Below are 20,087 nucleotides of genomic sequence, written 5' to 3'. Positions count from 1 at the left end.
GCTGAGCATGTGGAAAGTGACAGCCAATGGGCGAGGGTCATAACGCCCTCCCCGGCTCCTGATTCAGGAGTCCCCATTCTCAGGCCAATCCCTCTGGGTTGGGATGCAAGCGCTCTTTTGGGGTGGCTGGTGTGGGGTGGCTAGGCTGAGTCTGCTACAGGCAACAAAGAAGCCAGATCCACATCAGAGTGTCACCAAACTGCCCTGGGGCCCAATCCATCTCAGTATCTCCTTTATGAGTTCTGTGAACACTGCTATGCCCACTCACTGAGTCATCCAAAGTCCCCTGTCCATAAAGACTAAGAAATTGTCTGATTCATATCCGTGAGGCCCCAGTCTCCCATCTTCTCACAAGTTGCTCCTGCAAACCTGTGATGGTTGCTCTGTGATCACACACTAGCTGCCACAGTGACACGCGCTCACCTGTTTCCTACCAGGAGATGAAAATCCTCCCTAGCATGTGTCCAGCAGAGGACCTCGCCTCGTGGTCTAGACCAGGTTAGACCAGGGGCTATGAAACGTTCTTTCTACAAAGGCCAGATTCTGTGAAGTAGCTCTACAGTAGTGTGTGTGTGCGCGCGCGCGTGCGTGCGTGCGTGCGTGCATGCATGCATACAACTGCAACTACTCTTACTTTGCATGTACAACTCCCAACCCCCACCCACCACCCCAGCCCGGAAACCTTGTCACGCATGCCCCACTCTGTATCCTCCTCCAGCAAAGATGGAGTATACTTAGTAGAGCAGCAAGAAGTCACCTCAAAGCCCTCTCCTACCCAGACGGACAGCCCACTCCACCCCTTGATTTTTCTTCCCCCGGTATGGGGGGCCCTGTCCCAGACCACACACTGGCTCTCTGCAAGCCACTTTCTTCCAGCCGGACTGAGAGCGCCCTCTAGTGCTCAAAAGGTGCATGCAGAACTAGACCGGCAAGCAAAGTTCCCAAACCAGCGAAGGGGCAGAAGGAACGTGGCAAAGGCGGGGCCAGCGGTGAAGTGTCACCAACAAGGTCTGTTTAGATAGATGATGTACTCGCTTCACTACGCTTCACTACAAGGGAAATCCACCCGCTGCAGGTCTCGGGTTTGCCCTCAGAGAACGGGAGAGATGGAGATGCAGCCAGCGCGCCCTCTGCTGGTCACACTCTTCCACAGCAACACTCCCTTCTGCAGCGTGGAGTTACACATTTTATATGCCAAATGTAGTACTTTTTAACTAGGTGAAAAGTAGGTACCTCGTCAAATTTAACTACTTTTTCTGTATTCGTATCCCCAAGAAATTGTGTCACTGTTATTGTTCTGAAACGACTTTCTTGTTACAGATTGTAAGTGGTTCACAGACTGTCCAGGTCAGTTCGGAACTGGGTCTTCACAGACATAGACTCGGGTAAAGAGGGACACGGAACACCCAGACAGTGGGCAGAGGGTGAATGACGCCTGCCCCTGACTTACGATGACTGCGAGTTGCTGAAGGTGGGGCTCAGCAGTCAGGAAAAGATCTAGTGGGAGGGATACTTTTCCTAACACGTAAAGAGCCCAGGAGCCAGGGTGACTTGAACCAACAGCTGCAAAGCCCTACCCTTGAACTCTGACACACCCACAGCCAGAGTCACCGTTTCAGTAATCACTACCTTGGTCCGGGCCACAAGGTTCCACATTTGCATAGGTCAGTGCGAGGCTATGGCCCTGACATAAACCCTGTCAGCTCAGGAGCTGAAACAGAACATCACAAACTAGGGGTCTGGCCAGTCACTGTCTTGAGATTGGATGTCCTACCTCTCAGAAAGCCAGCTTACTACTGTGCCTGGTGAGATCTCTTTCCCAAGTTGCAGGTGGCCAGTCTTCTCTTTGTGCCCTGCCCTCCCCCCAGGTCTGAAGGTTGCTGGTTGGCTCTCGGTCATTTTCTTACTATGAGAGCCTGTAACAGTTAACTTTATCAACTTGATGCAACTTAGAAAGACCAGGGAGAGAGTCTTAACAAGAGATTATCCAAAACAGGTTGATTGTGGGGGAGGAGGGTCTAAATTAAATTGATATAGGCAGACCCAGCCCACTGTGGAAGTCACCATTCCCTAGGCAAAGGATCCTGAACTGTATAAGAGTATAGAAATTGAGCTGAGCACCAGCAAGGAAAGGGTCAAACATGCACTTTCTTCTGCTTCTGACATGAACGTGATATGAATAGGTGTTCTGCATTCTGCTGCATCAATGTCTCTGGTATGGATTGAAAGCCTGGAATCGTGAATGAGAACAGACTCCTCTATCCTGCGTTGCTTTGGTGTGCTCTTCACTCTTCTCTCTTGCAAACAATGCTACCATGATCACTTGGCCATTCCAAGTCAGTCCTAGAAGCCTCTAGAGGCCTGCAAGTGCCCAGTCTTTGGAAATGAGCATCTCCAGCCTTACCCAGCATTGCCAGGAGCTATCCAGGCTGCTCCTTACCAGCTCATCTCTCATCCACAGCCACCATGGGTCCTCTTTCTTTCACACTGCTTTGACTCAGACATAGGGTACCCCATGGACACATGAGTCAGAAGCTCTGTCCTCTGTGTGTTGATGGTGAGAGATGGCAGGACATTCTGAAGGTGGAGGGGCGGTGGGAGGAGGTTGGGTCACTGAGGGCATGCCCTATAAGAGATTAAACTGGTTCTCCTCATCAGAGCATTGCTGTAGGAGGAACCTTGGCCTTCCCTTCACCTAGACTTCCTGTTCTGTGCTAATATCTCCCTCATGTCTGCTCACAATGCCATGCTCCAGTTCCCTCACTAGATAGGAGCCAAGCCGACCCATGTTGATTGGACTTTCAATCTCCAAAACTGTGAAATAATTAAACCTCTTTTCTCACTAAGTACCCCAGCTCAGCCATATCATACTGCATCATCTTAACAGAAAACAGACCGATGTGTCTTGCTAGATCTTGACAGTCAGATGTGTGGGAAATTCATTCATCACTGCCCTAATTTGTGTTTCCTTTATTCTATCACTGAGAACATAAGGCTCAGATGTTGTTCATGTTGGTTTTACCCCTATGAATTGCCCCAGAATGAAGAAAATAAGCTTCCCTCTGCCAAAGCTGAGGCAGAACACCTGGTGGGCAGCAGATGAGAACCACGGGTCAGCCTGCTGTTGGGGCGAGGTGGTCGCTCCTTGTAACAGTCACCCCCAAAAGACTCTGAGCCCAATGAGGCAGTGGTAATTTGGCCAAGCTCAAACAGAACCATTCTTATTAGAGTCTCGTCAGTCAGGTCCAATGTTATGGCTCCCTCCCTCTTTTTGGCAGAAGCCTAGATCCAAAAGTTAAGGCCTCCTGGCTTCCAGAAGCTTAGAAGAGGGGTCAAGTTCATGCTAACCAAAATTCAGAAATGCGTTCTCTTGCCATGATTGCTGGGCCAGCATAAAATGGGACTCTGGAAAAATCCAAAGGCGCAGAAATAAAAGTGTTCCCATGTGCAGTGTGGGATAGCAACAAAAAAGAAAAGTTCTGAATGTAGCAGAATGTCCTAAGTCACAGATGACCTAATAGAGTGGTCTACATCGAAGCTTACAATCATTTTAGTCTCCTGCGAAATATCGACACTAGATTAAGTCTGTAGATATAAATCTCCTGGAATGGTCTCCAAAGTCACCAGTAATTACATTCCAGAACCATGAGAGGAGAGCCATGAAGGAGCCTTAAGAGTACGGAATTACTTCACAGGCTCCAAAAAAGATGCTTCTTCAGAGCAGGGTTTGACAAGATTTTGATGAAAGGGCAGACCTCATCCACCCCAGACTCACTGCATCTGGACTTCCAGCCAGGAAGGTTGGGGTCACTGTGAAGTCCCAAGGGGATGCCTATATAGGTTAAAGGGTGAGAACCAGGGCCGTAGGGATTGGGGCAGGAATGAGAGGCATGTAAAGTTAAGAGAAATGGCAAGTTCCAACCAAATTCAGTGCATATAAGAATGACCTTGTTTGGGGTGCATGCATGAGTGTGCGGGGGGGGGGGGGGTTACTAGCCTAGGAACTCCAAGGTAACAGTCATTGTGCCTGCATCATGACTTCTCAACCTCAGTGTACCGCTCCTGTTTGAGACCAGAAGGTTCTTTAGGGTCAGGGCTCTCTTCTGTACTGGAGGATGCTCGGAAGTGTCCCTGGTCTCTACCACTAGGTGACAGCAGCTCCCATAGAGAGGAGCTAAATATGTCTGCAGATATCACAATAAGTCCTCTGGGGGCCAAGACCCCACTCTGAGAACCAGTGTTCTACAAGAAAGGTGTTCTAAACATCTTTTATGTTTAGAAGGTGTGCCTGTCAACAAGCAACCCACTTGGACACAACTGTGTTCACCCCAGTTTTTCAGTCAGTGCGTTCACTTTATTACAGTCTCAAAATAGTTCTGCAAAATTACCTACAGACTTATTCCAGAGTCAGTATTCCTTGGGAGACTTTTAAATGTTTACAAGCTTTGAGAGTGGCTTCCCGATGTTACAAATGGATGTCCCTTGCAATCCATAGGGTCCAGTCCCAGGGACCCATGTGACTACCAGAACCTATGGATGTTCAAGTCCCTTAGCAACAGGGTGGTGTGTGTCTCTTTTTGTAAGCTTCGGATCGTCTCTGGGTCATTTAAAATACCTAATAAGGGTCTGGAGACACGGCTCACTCAGTTGGACCATGAGGCCCAGGGTTCAGTTCCTCAGAACTGCATAAAACCAGACATGGCAGTGCATGCCCATAAAAGCTTGTAACCTAAACCTGCCACTTGGGAGGTGGGAACAAGAGGATCAGGAGTCAAAGGTCATCCTTGACTAGATAGCAAGTTTGAGAAAAGCCTAGCTAAGATATAAGATCTTGTCTCAAAACACATATACACACAAACCTTAACCCAAGGTAAAGGCCACATCAATGGCTGCTAGATTAAACTGTTTAGGGGCAAAGGACAAGAAAAAAACTGTAAGAGGCGATTCCTTTTCTACAGCTTTATTTTATTTTTATTTGGTGGGGGAGTACACTCTTGCACGTGAGCGCAGGTGCCCTTGGAGAACAGAAAAGGAGGTCATTTCCTCTGGAGCTAGAATTCTAGGCAGCTGTAAGCCAACTGATGCCATGCTTGGAACCAAACTCTGGTCCTCTCTGAGAGCAGGAAGCCATCACCCTGGCCCAAAGACCCAATTCTCAGAAGCATTTTCTATACAAAGTTGGCTAACAACTTTAAATAAAAGAAATGTTTTACAGGTATGGTTGATTCTTTGCAGGGCCACTTAGGAAGGCAAAATTGTGAGCACTAAAAGGAATGGAAGCAAAGGACGATGATTGTGGGGCATTCGTTTGGTAAACAGACAACAGCGAAGAGACGTTTGCCAGGAGTTTATGACCATGTAGGGAAAGCTGTCGTCATACTGTCAAGTAGGAAAGCATGAGGATAAATTAGAAATGCCAGGTTATCACTAGTGGTACAACAATAAAAGAGATTCTACACACCACGACAGCTAAAAGATATGCCACAATGTCCAAAGTAACTGTTAGCAATGCAACGTGGGTAATTTTGCCCGTCTCCTTTTCCAAAGTGTGCAGATTTTCTACATAATAAATGGAGATAAGTGTAGCAAAAAAAGAAAACAGCAATGTTTATCTTTCAATACTTGGAAATGATCACACATAAAAATTAACCAAAATTTTAGGTAATACCATGTGTTTGCATTAATCTAGATATGTGTTCCCATACAGTTGACTAAAAGCAATTTTGTGATGCCTCCAACCTCTGAGGGTATCCACACACGTGTGTACATACCTCCCCACACACATACATGTGATTAAAAATAAGCTTAAAAGATTTTGAAAAAGTAATTTTGCCCAAAATTAAGCCAGCTCAAAAATTAAACTATAAACTAAAATGCATTTGTTTCTAAACTTAGTAGCCCTGAGGGGAAAAATTAAATCGATTGCTACACAGATGGTCAGAAAAAAGTTGTATGCAGTCACATAAATTACAGACAGGAAATGTATGCTCTGAAAACCCCATTGTTTTTTCCCCAAACTTGGATCATCTTCTTCTAAAACACAGGTTCTCAGCCAAGGAGCACAAATCATTTCGGATCTGATCGGAATTGGCTGACCCCGGGCAGGCTCCAGCCACCTCGTGCAGTTGATTTGACGTTCACTCTCAGCCAGGGCAAGGGCACCTCTAGACGCAGTCAAGGAGACAAAAGGCATCCTTCCAGCTTTTGTCAGACAGTGTTTGCTCAGCCCGGCCCTTCCCAGGTGGCTGCAAAGCCCCCTTGTTCCCGTGTCCCTTCTCCTTTCATGAGGACGCAGGCTAGATCTTACAATAGACCTCAAAGAGGGCAGCAGCTGCGTGCATCCGGTAGAAAATAGAGAAGGGCATGGCCAGGTTGACCACGATTATCCAGGGTTCAAAGCCGAAGACGATTTCCTCTAATCCGTTGTCATACTCGGGGCGGCAGCCAAAGGCAGGGGGGATCCAAAGCTGAAAGACAAGAGGCAGACTTCCATCACCGTTTCACCATGAATGCTGCCAAGAGATGCAACCTTCTGCCACAGATACACTGACAATGGCCCCAAGATATATTGTCACTGGTCTGGTCTCTAGCTAGCAGGCTAGATCACGTGGGACATAACTTCATCTGTGGGTTAACCGAGGATAGAGTCATAGCTGAATGGATCATTATAAGGCAAGAAACAAAAGAAATAGGTAGGTAATTGGGGCGGGGGGTCCCTCTAACATGCGTGTCTTGCCCCCAGTCTTGCCATCTGCTGCAAAGTAAGCCTCTCTCCTCTGCACACCCACCATGATATTCTCTCACAGGCCTGAAAGCAACCATGGACTGAAACCTTCAAAATCACCCCTTTCCTGGCTGAAGCTGTTTATTGCAAGCATTCTGTCACCGTGCCGAAAGGCTGACTCTGTGGTCACAGGATTTCAACACATCTGGGGTCGCAGCTCAAATCCCAGGCACCATGGATGCTGACCCAGACTCACATAGCAAGAATCACCATGGCCGGGGTGACTATAAAGCATTCCTCATCTCCATGGAAACCAACAAATCTGTGAGCCTCCCCTGAAGGCCCTCCACCCCCTCATCTTGCACTCAGACACAAGTTGTAACTTAACTCTCTCTAGAGGGCGCTGGTGAGAGGGGGAAAAAAATCAAAGGAAGTCAACAAAACGAAATATAACAAACTGCTGCTCTTGTCTCTCTCGGAACCTACTGTCCCCACATCCTTCTCTGTCTCTTCCCCTCTTCCTTCCCACTGACCACTCTAGGTTGTCAGTGCCATTTATGGCCCTGGGCCCCTTCTCTTACTTATTGCATGTGTCTATCTGCCTCGTAGGCTAGGGCAGGCTCCCCCTAGCTGGGCTGACCTATGAAGAATCTACATAGCAAAGGACAGAGGGTGATTCCAGGCCACCGATTGCAAAGAACATTGGTCTTCCGCCCAATAACTCACAAAGGGGCTGGGTCCAAATCCCCAAAGAGAAGTCTTGCGGCCAACAACCTACAGCCAAGCTAGGATCACGAACTGGCACTCCATGTTGTGGGTTCAACTCCTGAAGAACTTACATGATAAATACCTGCGGTTTTAAGTTGCTACGTTTGAGGTTAGTTTTTAGGTGGCAGCAAGTGACCAATACACACTGCCTTCTTTTTCCTATCCACGCAGAGCTCTCGCTGGTGGATATCGTGTCCCACTTTCTTTCTCTGGCTTCTTCAGCTTCTCCCTTCCGTCTCAGATCTCTTCTCGTCAACAGTTCCTCTTCTATCTCATTTGCTCAGACTCACAAGTCCCTTCCCTTCTCTGCGCATCTGCCTCCTAGGGCTCCCCTCAGCCTTGGTCATAAACACCATCCAGAGGCCCTGGGCTTCCACCGAAATCCCCCATGTGAGCCACTCTTGGAACCCCAGCACGTGTTTCCACTGGCCACTTGAGTGTTTGGAGCACATCACAGATGCACCCTGCCTTTCCCATCTCCCCCTTATCAACAGCCCCTTCCTCCCAGATGCTTGCTCCAAGCTCCCAGTGTCGTCTGTGTTCCCCCCCAGTCTCTCTCACATCACTCCACCACCCTAGCCACGGTGAGATGCCCCCAGTCCTTCTGAGAACCTCTACATCCACCCACCCAGGCCACCCCTCCGCTAGGGTTGTGCAGTAACCTCCCCCACCCTATCCCAGCAGTCAATTTCCACTCATTTGCAAGAGGGGGTTTCTTATTTTTATCACAGCTCCTGTGCCTTGTTGAGAAAAGATGGGGGATACTGGTTGATTTGAATATCTAGGACTAGGGAGATGGTCAATGAGAAAGTGCCTGTTGGGCAAACATGAGGACCACATAGAAAGCCTGTCTGGGAGGCACATGCCTGTAACTCCGAGCTGAGGGCCTGTGGTGGAGACAGGAGGTTTCCTGGAACTCATTGGCCAGCTAGTCTAACCAACTAACAGCACAGGATTCCGTGAGGGATGCTGGCTCACAAAACGAGGGTAGATAACTGTTTGAGGAAGACATCTCAGCATCAGTTTCTAGTCTCCACACACTTGTGCACGAGAGAGAGAGAGAGAGAGAGAGAGGCAGAAGCAACAGCTTGCTGAAGATTTGAAGATTACCGAGATGTTGCAAAGGAACAGAAAGGCTGTGATGTTTCTGAGGATCCTCCTCTTGACTCCACCCTGCAGGAAATCCGGACATCGGGCTGTGCCCGCAGCCCCTTCCCAGTCAGCCTCCTGGTCCTCTTTACGATATCCCTGCTGCAAACGCAGATTTCCATTGACCGCTGGTGATCCATCCCGAGACAACCCCTGGCTCCCGAGACTGGATGCAGCCAGCACAGCGGCTTCGCCACTGCAGACGGTGACCACGCGCAGAGTGCGCACATCCTCGGGGATGCCCTCGGGCTCGCGGTGCACCGACTCGATGATGAAAAGGTTCTGGACATACTTCTCCAAGATCACCAAGACAGAGTAGGGCAGATTGTACCAGGTATATGGCGGTCGGGTCTCAGCACAAGCGATGGCCAAAATGGAGCCCCAGGAGAGGAGCCATGAACCTGAGGCTGTGGCCACCAAGAGGTCGGCATCCAGCTTACGTGCAGGGTTTTTGGACTCATCCAGAGATTTCTCATCCACCCTGTAAATCCAGGTTCCTACCAGCCCAGCAGCTCCCATGAGCAGCAGCACCGTGATAGCATACAAGTAGAACAAGATGAGCGCCGACTCGCTCTTGGACTTGGAGCGTCCAATATGGATCATGTACACCACAACCACGGTGATAGTGGCAGCCAACACTGTCAGGCCCAGAACAGAGCCCACCAGGACCCCGTCGAATCTGCACTGCATCTTCTGGTGCCGGGAGTTGTCCACCCTGCGCCCAATGTTCTTCCAGAGCACATAGAGCATGGTGGAGGCCAGGATCTGATACTCGATGTTGAAGGGGTACAGATAGTAGATTCCATGGGAGAGGGCAGAGCAGAGGGCCGGGGGCGTGCAGTTACACTGTGGTGTGTGGTCATCCAAAACTAGGGCAGTAGGCAGAGGACAGGAAACAACCATCAGCACAGGCAACAAGGAGACTAGCAAGCCCATCAGCCTGAACCTCGCCACTAGAACCAAAGTGCACATGAGCCGTATTTAGCATCACGTTTAATGCCATGGCTATGTAGAAAAAGAAGCTAGGGTTCACCCCCAGAATGGCATCAGCCATGTTCTATCTGTATGTTAGCATATAGTGACACTATTATAAGTAGCATTGGAGAGATTTACTAACGACCACATTAAGGTGGTCCAGAGCTACCACTGAACTTCAAAAGCAGGCAGCTGAGGAGGGCTGAGACTGTGGCAGCACCTGTGTAAGAGAAAAGGGCGACAGCGATTGATAGGTTGATTCATAAACAGGAAAGATCCAGAAGTATATAATCCAGAAGGGTAGTGGCGGTTCTCTCTGGTGGCAAGAGGCAGGTGTTTATTTTTTTCTAGATCTTGCTTCCCTATGGTATCTAATTTTCTCTGTGAATATGATGTGTGTATGTGTGGTTTTTTTAGACTATGTTTTTCAAGGCTCTGTAGGAAATGACCCTTCTGAAAAATACCCAGTAGAAAAAGCTCTCACCTAAACACCCCTAAAACAGTATGAGGGTGGTCAGGGGCTTTCTTTCTCTTTCTGACTGTGCAACCTCGGACACATCACTTTTCAATGGCTCAGTGTCTCTACCCATTACTAGTTAATACTGCCCACCTCAGAGGAAGGCCAGGCCATTGTTAAGGAACCTTGTAAAATACTTAGAACCCTGCCTGGTAGTCAACATGAGCCTAATAAAAGCCAGGAAATAGCTAATAAAAGTTTCTTCTATTATGAAACTGTCACTGCTGTGGCTGCAATTGTTACCAAGAGGGAGTGAGGCCAAAGATAGGGAGTGAGCCCTTCCCACAGAGGATTGTAGGAGTCACTCATGTAGCCTGACATAGCCACATATCAGCCCAGTCGCGCTCACAGAAGGATCTTTGAAAGCATCAAGTTTTCGAGTCTCCCTACTTTACAAAGAGAAAAGAAAGGCCCGGAGAGGTTGAATAGACTCCAAAGGCCACACAGCAAGCACCTGATGAAAACAAGACCCCAACTCAAGTTCTCCACTTCCCAGTGGAGCGCTGTGCTCTACCCTGCCTTCTTCTGGGTCCAGATGTTCTTAGACAGATGTGGTGAGGCCATACGTGCTCAAGAACTCCAGCAGAAAATGTGAGGATTAACCCCCACCCCAGGCTGTCTCCCCAGCAGATCAAGGGAATAATAAAGATGAGCCCCAAACAATGAGCTGACTGAAGTCAGCTAGAAACCTTCCCATGTACAAAGGCATACTGAGAACTCCCCAGTGTGCACAGGCCAACCTCTCAAAAGAAAGATTTGCTGAAAGGCTCCTAATTAAAATGCCAACAGAGAAAACCACCAATCTTCCACAGTGGGAGGAGGCACAGAGTTCTCTAGCCAATGGACTGCGAGAGACGGACACCCAAATGATAACCCTGGGCCGCCATATGCCCAAGTCAGGTGAAACCTGTAATTACTGCCTTGGGGAGGCAGAATGAAGGCCTGTGGGCTTAGAGAAACAGTCCATGGTAGGGTCTATCAGCCCAGGTGGCTCCCTAGGGACCTGATGGTCCAGCAGGGGAAAGGCTTCCTCACCTATGGTGATGTTGCCGAAGCCCAGCGTGATAAGCCGTTCCTTGTGCTCGTTCAGTTGGTGCTTTGACTCATTCAGGACGCTGTTGGCCCACAACAGCAAGTTCGTGAACACCGAGTGGATCACCCCGAACCTGGAAAGCACAAGTATCAGACACCTTCTCCTGAGTGGCCCTGAGAAAGTGCCGAGCCCGTGGCTAAGATGGAGCCATCCCATGCATATATGCACACACACAATTTCCTTCCCTCTGTCGTTGGTCCAGCTGACTGAGAGTCAGCATCTGGGCATTCTGCCTTCACCTTGAACTTGCCCGTCTTCAACTCATCTGTAGGACATCAAAGACACTGCATCTTGGGAGCAGGGACATGGGGAAGAAAATTTACTAAAGGCAAGCAACCACACCCAGAGCCCACTCTTCCTCCAAAGAGGAAACAAAGAAAGAACAATGAAGGAGATGGAAGGGCCCGGTGGACTGTGGAGAGCAGGTGCACCCTCACTGGTGACTGACGAACCCATAAATGCCGTCCATCCCTCTGCTTTCCATCCTGCCAATAAAACACAGTGCACACACTAGCTCATGGCTTCCTTTGCAGCTGGTCTTGACCAGTCTGGCTGGGGCATATAACATATAATCTACAGTGAATTACTGAAAAGCTTTTGCTTATTTGATGATATAAGAATCAGAAAAGCCTGTTTATGGACCCCCTTTCCTTTCAACGTTGTCTCCTTTAACAGTCTTAAGTGAGGGCACAAAGGCTGAGGTTGCGGCCATCATCTCTCTTGTAAGCAGGAGTCAACCAGCATGGGCTGAAGCCCCAGTACACTGAGGATGGCAGAGGGTGTACACCGACGTGGCCTACTCCAGATGACGCTTTGTGCTTCTAAAGTCCCAGCTAGGCTCAGGAATTATTCCACTGTCACACCTAGAATAAGTGGCCATGCTGGAATAGTGGAAAGAGAATCTTAGCCTCTAAACCACACTGTGACCTTATCAGGAAGAGGGTACATGTGAGGGTGAACTCTGGACTCTGGGGGACAGAAGAGAGACAGGAAGGACACACGGTTTCCATGTGGTTCGTCCTGCTGTGAATTCCCTACACCCTACTGTGGCTGCAGGCTGCAGCTGTATCCACTTAGGGTAGCTTCTGGGCCCTCTGCAGGTATCTAGGAGACACATCCCACAATAGACTGAGGAGCCAAGCCTAAAGGCAGCTGTGGGTACTCCCGTGCCTTACGCAGAGGCAGCCAGTCATGTGTACTACCCTGTCCGGCTCAAAGACCACCTGTCCATGATTGACTTATGGGAAAACAGGAACATCTTTGTCCTGGCCCTCCCGCCTCTCCCCTGAGTGTCTGCCTCAGCTGAGCCCGGGCATCCCAAGAGCCAGGGCAAGTAGCACCTTCCTGTATGATATGGCCAGCTTGGCATCTGCCCAGCTACCAGAACTAATGCAGAGAGAAACCAAGACAACACAGGTGTCTGTCCATCGGTCTGGCCCTGTGCCCGCCCTGTTGCTCCAACTCACAGCCCGCGTTCTCTATCCAGCCTTTGACAGCCCGGACAATGCTGTTACCTCTGGCAGGTGGCTTTCTTTTTATTACAGTGCACACAGCTGCCCTTCTGTTTCCCCTTTCCCTAGTCCATGCAGTAGTGTCCAATTCTGAGCCTGCCGAACCCGCAGAAGCAGTATAAGGTCACCAAGGATCACACTGTTTGGCCACGCACCACCCTGTGAACCATAGCCTTCCAAGACCGATTTGAAACAAGTCCTTCAAGCTGAGGGCAAGTGTCATGCTCCATGTCTGAGGCCCTGTCCACACTCAGAGCCTGTACACCCAGACCACAGTGATAGAATGCATCCCAGGAGATGTTCCTGGTATCCGTCTGTGCTTCCTAAGATGTGTGAAGAACCATGGTACCTCTCAACTGTAGGTCTGGAGAAAGGAGATGGGTGGAATCCCCAAAGGAGCATTTCCTACCTGGGAGAAACCTTCCAGAAGCCACTGACAGAGAGGGTGGCAAGATGGAGGCATTCATACAGCTCATGCAAAAAGCTAGCAAGTTCATAAGCCCACCGGACCCAGCCAGAGCGGCCAGCATAGTAACTGGGAGTTGTGTGGACTGTCCTCAGTGATGCCAGCCCTCCCTAGAGGAGCACCCTAGATTCAGTTGTAGCCTCTGTCATGACCCATGCTTGAAACTACCTCATCTTCCACTTTTTCTAAAGAAGTTGACTTCTGAAATCTAAGAATGGTAGACATTCAAAATGTTTGCCATCTTGCTCAACACATCAACAGACAAGAAAGCATACCCTTGCACTGAAGTGGGTAGAGACCAGATGTAATAGTGGCCATGGAAGCCTTTGCCTAGGCTGGTCTCAATCTCAGTATCCCTACAGAGCCAAAAATGGCCTTTGACCTCCTGGTTCTACTGGCTCGGATTTCTGAGTCTGGGGCTATAGACAAGAGCCACCATGCTTGGTTTATTTGGTACTAGGGATTGAGCCCATGACCATGTATGCTAGGCAAGCCCTGTACAAACTATGCCACCTCCCCAGTCCTGTGGTGGCTTGTGGGGCTCCTGGATCTTGGTGACTACCCCTTCCTCGGTGGGACCAGGTAAGCATACTTCAGCCCTTCCTCACCTTGCCCTGGAGGTGGGGCTTCTGGGGTTCCTGACACAAAGGTTAGATGTCACTGCCAAGGCTACTGCCTGGACCACATGGTGGATACTCACTCCAGGGTGCTTCTCACATAGCCCAAGACACTTCAGAATCATCAACACCCACCCCCACAGCACCAGGCCACTAGTCCTTTGCAACTGGAGGCACAAGGATGCACTTGGCAGTAGACTCAGTCTCGACAGCTGCAGCCCATTAAAGCCATTCTACCTAGGGGTCACAGGTCAGCCAATCTTCTCAAGGCCAGAGGTCATCTCAAATGCTGGAAGGGAAAAGTTGATTCTGCAAAGGAAGTGGTGTACAACTCTAGATCTGTCCATAAAGCAGGTGCTCATTCCTCGAACTACCTGTGCTTAACCTGCCCTTCAAGAGTTCACCTCTTCCTTCTGGCCATTCTTCCCTTGACCACATCATTAGCAGGAAGAGCTGGAGGCAGGCCCCACACTCAGTAGACACAGGTTCTCCTCAGAGGTAGACCACCTCACGGCTCCCCACCTCACAGACGAATAAACTGAGGGAGGTGAAAGGGAAGTAGGCGGTGACAGCAGAGTTTGCTCCCACACCCTTGTCTTCCAGGACTGGCCTGGAAGGAACCGACATTCTGCAAGAGCTCTGCTTCCAGGGTGGAACAGGAATCTGCTCTCAGGGTTTAGAGCCCCAGATGGATGCCAGTCCTGAGTCTGGTTTATCCTAGTGTTTAATCTAAAGAAGCATCAACCAATGAAGGAGATGGAAGGGCCCGGTGGACTGTGGAGAGCAGGTGCACCCTCACTGGTGACTGACGAACCCATAAATGCCGTCCATCCCTCTGCTTTCCATCCTGCCAATAAAACACAGTGCACACACTAGCTCATGGCTTCCTTTGCAGCTGGTCTTGACCAGTCTGGCTGGGGCATATAACATATAATCTACAGTGAATTACTGAAAAGCTTTTGCTTATTTGATGATATAAGAATCAGAAAAGCCTGTTTATGGACCCCCTTTCCTTTCAACGTTGTCTCCTTTAACAGTCTTAAGTGAGGGCACAAAGGCTGAGGTTGCGGCCATCATCTCTCTTGTAAGCAGGAGTCAACCAGCATGGGCTGAAGCCCCAGTACACTGAGGATGGCAGAGGGTGTACACCGACGTGGCCTACTCCAGATGACGCTTTGTGCTTCTAAAGTCCCAGCTAGGCTCAGGAATTATTCCACTGTCACACCTAGAATAAGTGGCCATGCTGGAATAGTGGAAAGAGAATCTTAGCCTCTAAACCACACTGTGACCTTATCAGGAAGAGGGTACATGTGAGGGTGAACTCTGGACTCTGGGGGACAGAAGAGAGACAGGAAGGACACACGGTTTCCATGTGGTTCGTCCTGCTGTGAATTCCCTACACCCTACTGTGGCTGCAGGCTGCAGCTGTATCCACTTAGGGTAGCTTCTGGGCCCTCTGCAGGTATCTAGGAGACACATCCCACAATAGACTGAGGAGCCAAGCCTAAAGGCAGCTGTGGGTACTCCCGTGCCTTACGCAGAGGCAGCCAGTCATGTGTACTACCCTGTCCGGCTCAAAGACCACCTGTCCATGATTGACTTATGGGAAAACAGGAACATCTTTGTCCTGGCCCTCCCGCCTCTCCCCTGAGTGTCTGCCTCAGCTGAGCCCGGGCATCCCAAGAGCCAGGGCAAGTAGCACCTTCCTGTATGATATGGCCAGCTTGGCATCTGCCCAGCTACCAGAACTAATGCAGAGAGAAACCAAGACAACACAGGTGTCTGTCCATCGGTCTGGCCCTGTGCCCGCCCTGTTGCTCCAACTCACAGCCCGCGTTCTCTATCCAGCCTTTGACAGCCCGGACAATGCTGTTACCTCTGGCAGGTGGCTTTCTTTTTATTACAGTGCACACAGCTGCCCTTCTGTTTCCCCTTTCCCTAGTCCATGCAGTAGTGTCCAATTCTGAGCCTGCCGAACCCGCAGAAGCAGTATAAGGTCACCAAGGATCACACTGTTTGGCCACGCACCACCCTGTGAACCATAGCCTTCCAAGACCGATTTGAAACAAGTCCTTCAAGCTGAGGGCAAGTGTCATGCTCCATGTCTGAGGCCCTGTCCACACTCAGAGCCTGTACACCCAGACCACAGTGATAGAATGCATCCCAGGAGATGTTCCTGGTATCCGTCTGTGCTTCCTAAGATGTGTGAAGAACCATGGTACCTCTCAACTGTAGGTCTGGAGAAAGGAGATGGGTGGAATCCCCAAAGGAGCATTTCCTACCTGGGAGAAACCTTCCAGAAGCCACTGACAGAGAGGGTGGCAAGATGGAGGCATTCATACAGCTCATGCAAAAAGCTAGCAAGTTCATAAGCCCACCGGACCCAGCCAGAGCGGCCAGCATAGTAACTGGGAGTTGTGTGGACTGTCCTCAGTGATGCCAGCCCTCCCTAGAGGAGCACCCTAGATTCAGTTGTAGCCTCTGTCATGACCCATGCTTGAAACTACCTCATCTTCCACTTTTTCTAAAGAAGTTGACTTCTGAAATCTAAGAATGGTAGACATTCAAAATGTTTGCCATCTTGCTCAACACATCAACAGACAAGAAAGCATACCCTTGCACTGAAGTGGGTAGAGACCAGATGTAATAGTGGCCATGGAAGCCTTTGCCTAGGCTGGTCTCAATCTCAGTATCCCTACAGAGCCAAAAATGGCCTTTGACCTCCTGGTTCTACTGGCTCGGATTTCTGAGTCTGGGGCTATAGACAAGAGCCACCATGCTTGGTTTATTTGGTACTAGGGATTGAGCCCATGACCATGTATGCTAGGCAAGCCCTGTACAAACTATGCCACCTCCCCAGTCCTGTGGTGGCTTGTGGGGCTCCTGGATCTTGGTGACTACCCCTTCCTCGGTGGGACCAGGTAAGCATACTTCAGCCCTTCCTCACCTTGCCCTGGAGGTGGGGCTTCTGGGGTTCCTGACACAAAGGTTAGATGTCACTGCCAAGGCTACTGCCTGGACCACATGGTGGATACTCACTCCAGGGTGCTTCTCACATAGCCCAAGACACTTCAGAATCATCAACACCCACCCCCACAGCACCAGGCCACTAGTCCTTTGCAACTGGAGGCACAAGGATGCACTTGGCAGTAGACTCAGTCTCGACAGCTGCAGCCCATTAAAGCCATTCTACCTAGGGGTCACAGGTCAGCCAATCTTCTCAAGGCCAGAGGTCATCTCAAATGCTGGAAGGGAAAAGTTGATTCTGCAAAGGAAGTGGTGTACAACTCTAGATCTGTCCATAAAGCAGGTGCTCATTCCTCGAACTACCTGTGCTTAACCTGCCCTTCAAGAGTTCACCTCTTCCTTCTGGCCATTCTTCCCTTGACCACATCATTAGCAGGAAGAGCTGGAGGCAGGCCCCACACTCAGTAGACACAGGTTCTCCTCAGAGGTAGACCACCTCACGGCTCCCCACCTCACAGACGAATAAACTGAGGGAGGTGAAAGGGAAGTAGGCGGTGACAGCAGAGTTTGCTCCCACACCCTTGTCTTCCAGGACTGGCCTGGAAGGAACCGACATTCTGCAAGAGCTCTGCTTCCAGGGTGGAACAGGAATCTGCTCTCAGGGTTTAGAGCCCCAGATGGATGCCAGTCCTGAGTCTGGTTTATCCTAGTGTTTAATCTAAAGAAGCATCAACCAATGAGTAAAGCAATTGCTCACAGTTTTTACCTTTCCAATGTTTTGAAAGACAGGATAATATCCTTAGCGTGGCCCCAGAGAAAATAGACCTAGACAGAAATAAAGGAGAACACATTAGCGGGGACACTGCCATTCTGCTTGCGCACTTGACAAGTCATAAAACTGGGACAAAGCAGATGATTCTCCTCGGCAGGGTCATTCTACAGTGGGAATAGTGACGCCGTGAGAAGCCAGGTGGGGCCTCCTGAGTCAGGTAGAAGGGGTGCTGCAACTAATTAAGAATGTCTGTATTTGACTAAGGGCGTCTCCTTAGAGAAGGTAGGGTTAGAACCACTTGGTAATATCTGTTGTGGATGGAGCTGTGCTGCAATCGATTGAGGATGTCTGCCCTGGGATAGGCATGTGGCCTCCAAGGGTACAGATAGTCATGCAGACAAAACACTCATGCACATAGAAAAATAAGCTTTTAAGTAAACAAGCTAGAGAGAACAAGACAGTAAGAACTGTCCCTCCATGGTCTCTGCCTCCAGGTTCTTTTCTTGAGTTCCTGCCCTGCCCTCCTTCAAAGGTGGACTAACCTGTAAGTTGAATAAGCCCTGCCCCCAAGACGCCTTTGGTCAGTATTTTTTCACAGCAGCAGAGATGCTGACTAGGGCAGATGGCTCCTAAAGAATGTGTACACGGCCAGCAGTGGTGGCACATGCTTTTAGTCTTAGCACTCAGAAGGCAGAGGCAGGCAGGTCTCTGTGAGTTCGAGGCCAGCCTGATCTACAAGAGCTAATTCCAGGACATACTTCAAAGCCACAGAGAAACTCTGTCTTGAGAAACAACAACAAAAAAGAATGTGTACATGTATAACCATGCATATAGACACACACACATGTGCACATGCACACAAATGCACACATGCTCCCCATATGACCAGATGTCTTGCCCTGGCAGACATGGTATCGCACCCCACACTGACCAGATACTCTCTTCTATGCTCTGTCACCTGATCAGAACACCAAGCATTACAGGATCAAGTCACAGGATTTCTGCAGTGGATGAAGGACTGCGTTTAACTGAGGGTATCTAAAGCAGATGGAGGATAGCACTGACTGAGGAGATTATTTCAGTAGCATTGAAAGACCAGGGCCCTATTAAGACTCTTTTTTAAAATATATATATATATATATATATATATATATATATATGTATTATGTATACAATATTCTGTCTGTGTGTATGCCTGCAGGCCAGAAGAGGGCACCAGACCCCATTACAGATGGCTGTGAGCCACCATGTGGTTGCTGGGAATTGAACTCAGGACCTTTAGGAAGAGCAGGCAATGCTCTTAACCTCTGAGCCATCTCTCCAACCCCCTATTAAGACTCTTTAAGGAAAAGTATTTCCTCCTAGCTACGGGAACAAAACCTCTAGCCTAGGTGGTGACCTAACATTCCAATCTACCCAAAACCTAGGCATGAACCCAGCTATGTCTGTCAATCACCTGACCAAAAGGTCACCCCTCAGGAAGGTAGATTTACTTTACACCATGCTAAACACATGGGAGAAATAATTGTTCCCTTAAAGAGACAATGTACTTTTCCTTCCCAGAATCCCCACACACTGTGTGGTCACTAGAACTCTATCATTCGGGCTAGGTCAAGTTTACCCATTTTATCTGAATTAATGTTTCTTTTTTTAAGATTTGTTTTCCGTCTATTGGCTATTTTGGGACTTTGTCACTTTTTCTCTGAAGCTTGCTTCGTTATGAGTGCTTGTCTGCCATGCAGCTGCTTGCTACCCTCCATATCTAACTCAAAAGGCACGGTCTTCTCTCTTGCTCTCCATCGCCCTTCTCCCGGCAGCAGTCCAGACTTGCAACTTGCTGGCGCTGTTGCTTCCCTTGTAAATGCTAATAAAACTGCCTACAAGCTTCCTGCTGAGTACTTCCTTAATTTATTTTATTAATGAGACTAAAAACCCTGAGAGGGGACCCTAATTTAGCCAGAAATATGTAGTATCCCCAGTGGAACTCCCCAAAATTTCCAGCAACAATATCTGAGGTAGATGAAGGGTTAAATTTGACTGGGAATGTCTGCTGTAGGTGAGAAACTACATTTGATTGAGAGTGTCTACTATAGATGGGGTGCACTAGACTGAGGGTGTCTACTCTAGATGGGGTGCACTGGACTGAGGATGTCTCCTATAGATGGGGTGCCCTGGACTGAGGACATCTCCTATAGATGGGGTGCACTGGGACTGAGGACATCTCCTATAGATGGAGTGCACTGGACTGAGGACGTCTCCTATAGATGGGGTACACTGAACTGAGGACGTCTCCTATAGATGGGGTGCACTGGACTGAGGATATCTTCTATAGATGGGGTGCACTGGACTGAGGACGTCTCCTATAGATGAGGTGCACTGGACTGAGGGTGTCTACTCTAGATGGGGTGCACTAGACTGAGGATGTCTCCTATAGATGGGGTGCACTGGACTGAGGACATCTACTATAGTTGGGGTGCACTGGACTGAGGGTGTCTACAATAGATGGGGTGCACTGGACTGAGGACGTC

The 20,087-nt window shown here is 49.3% G+C and overlaps 1 protein-coding gene across 1 annotated transcript in view; it reads right to left on the bottom strand.

The window, feature by feature from the left end:
- Window positions 1-6,296: 6,296 nt before the first annotated feature.
- Window positions 6,297-20,087, bottom strand: part of Otop1 (otopetrin 1) — a 31,431-nt gene continuing 17,640 nt past the window's right edge. Inside the window, exons 3-6 of the mRNA XM_057773147.1 lie at window positions 17,554-17,612; window positions 11,169-11,299; window positions 8,603-9,510; window positions 6,297-6,467 (exon numbers count right to left, since the gene is read on the bottom strand). Of these exons, the coding sequence (XP_057629130.1) occupies window positions 6,297-6,467; window positions 8,603-9,510; window positions 11,169-11,299; window positions 17,554-17,612 (1,269 nt within the window). The remainder of the gene's footprint in view (window positions 6,468-8,602; window positions 9,511-11,168; window positions 11,300-17,553; window positions 17,613-20,087) is intronic.

The sequence above is a fragment of the Chionomys nivalis genome, chromosome 6 (genome assembly GCF_950005125.1).
Source record: "Chionomys nivalis chromosome 6, mChiNiv1.1, whole genome shotgun sequence".
In the NCBI taxonomy this organism is placed as follows: Eukaryota; Metazoa; Chordata; class Mammalia; order Rodentia; family Cricetidae; genus Chionomys; species Chionomys nivalis.
Note: the sequence above shows the minus strand (reverse complement) of the source record. Positions and strands in the feature narration are given on the sequence as shown.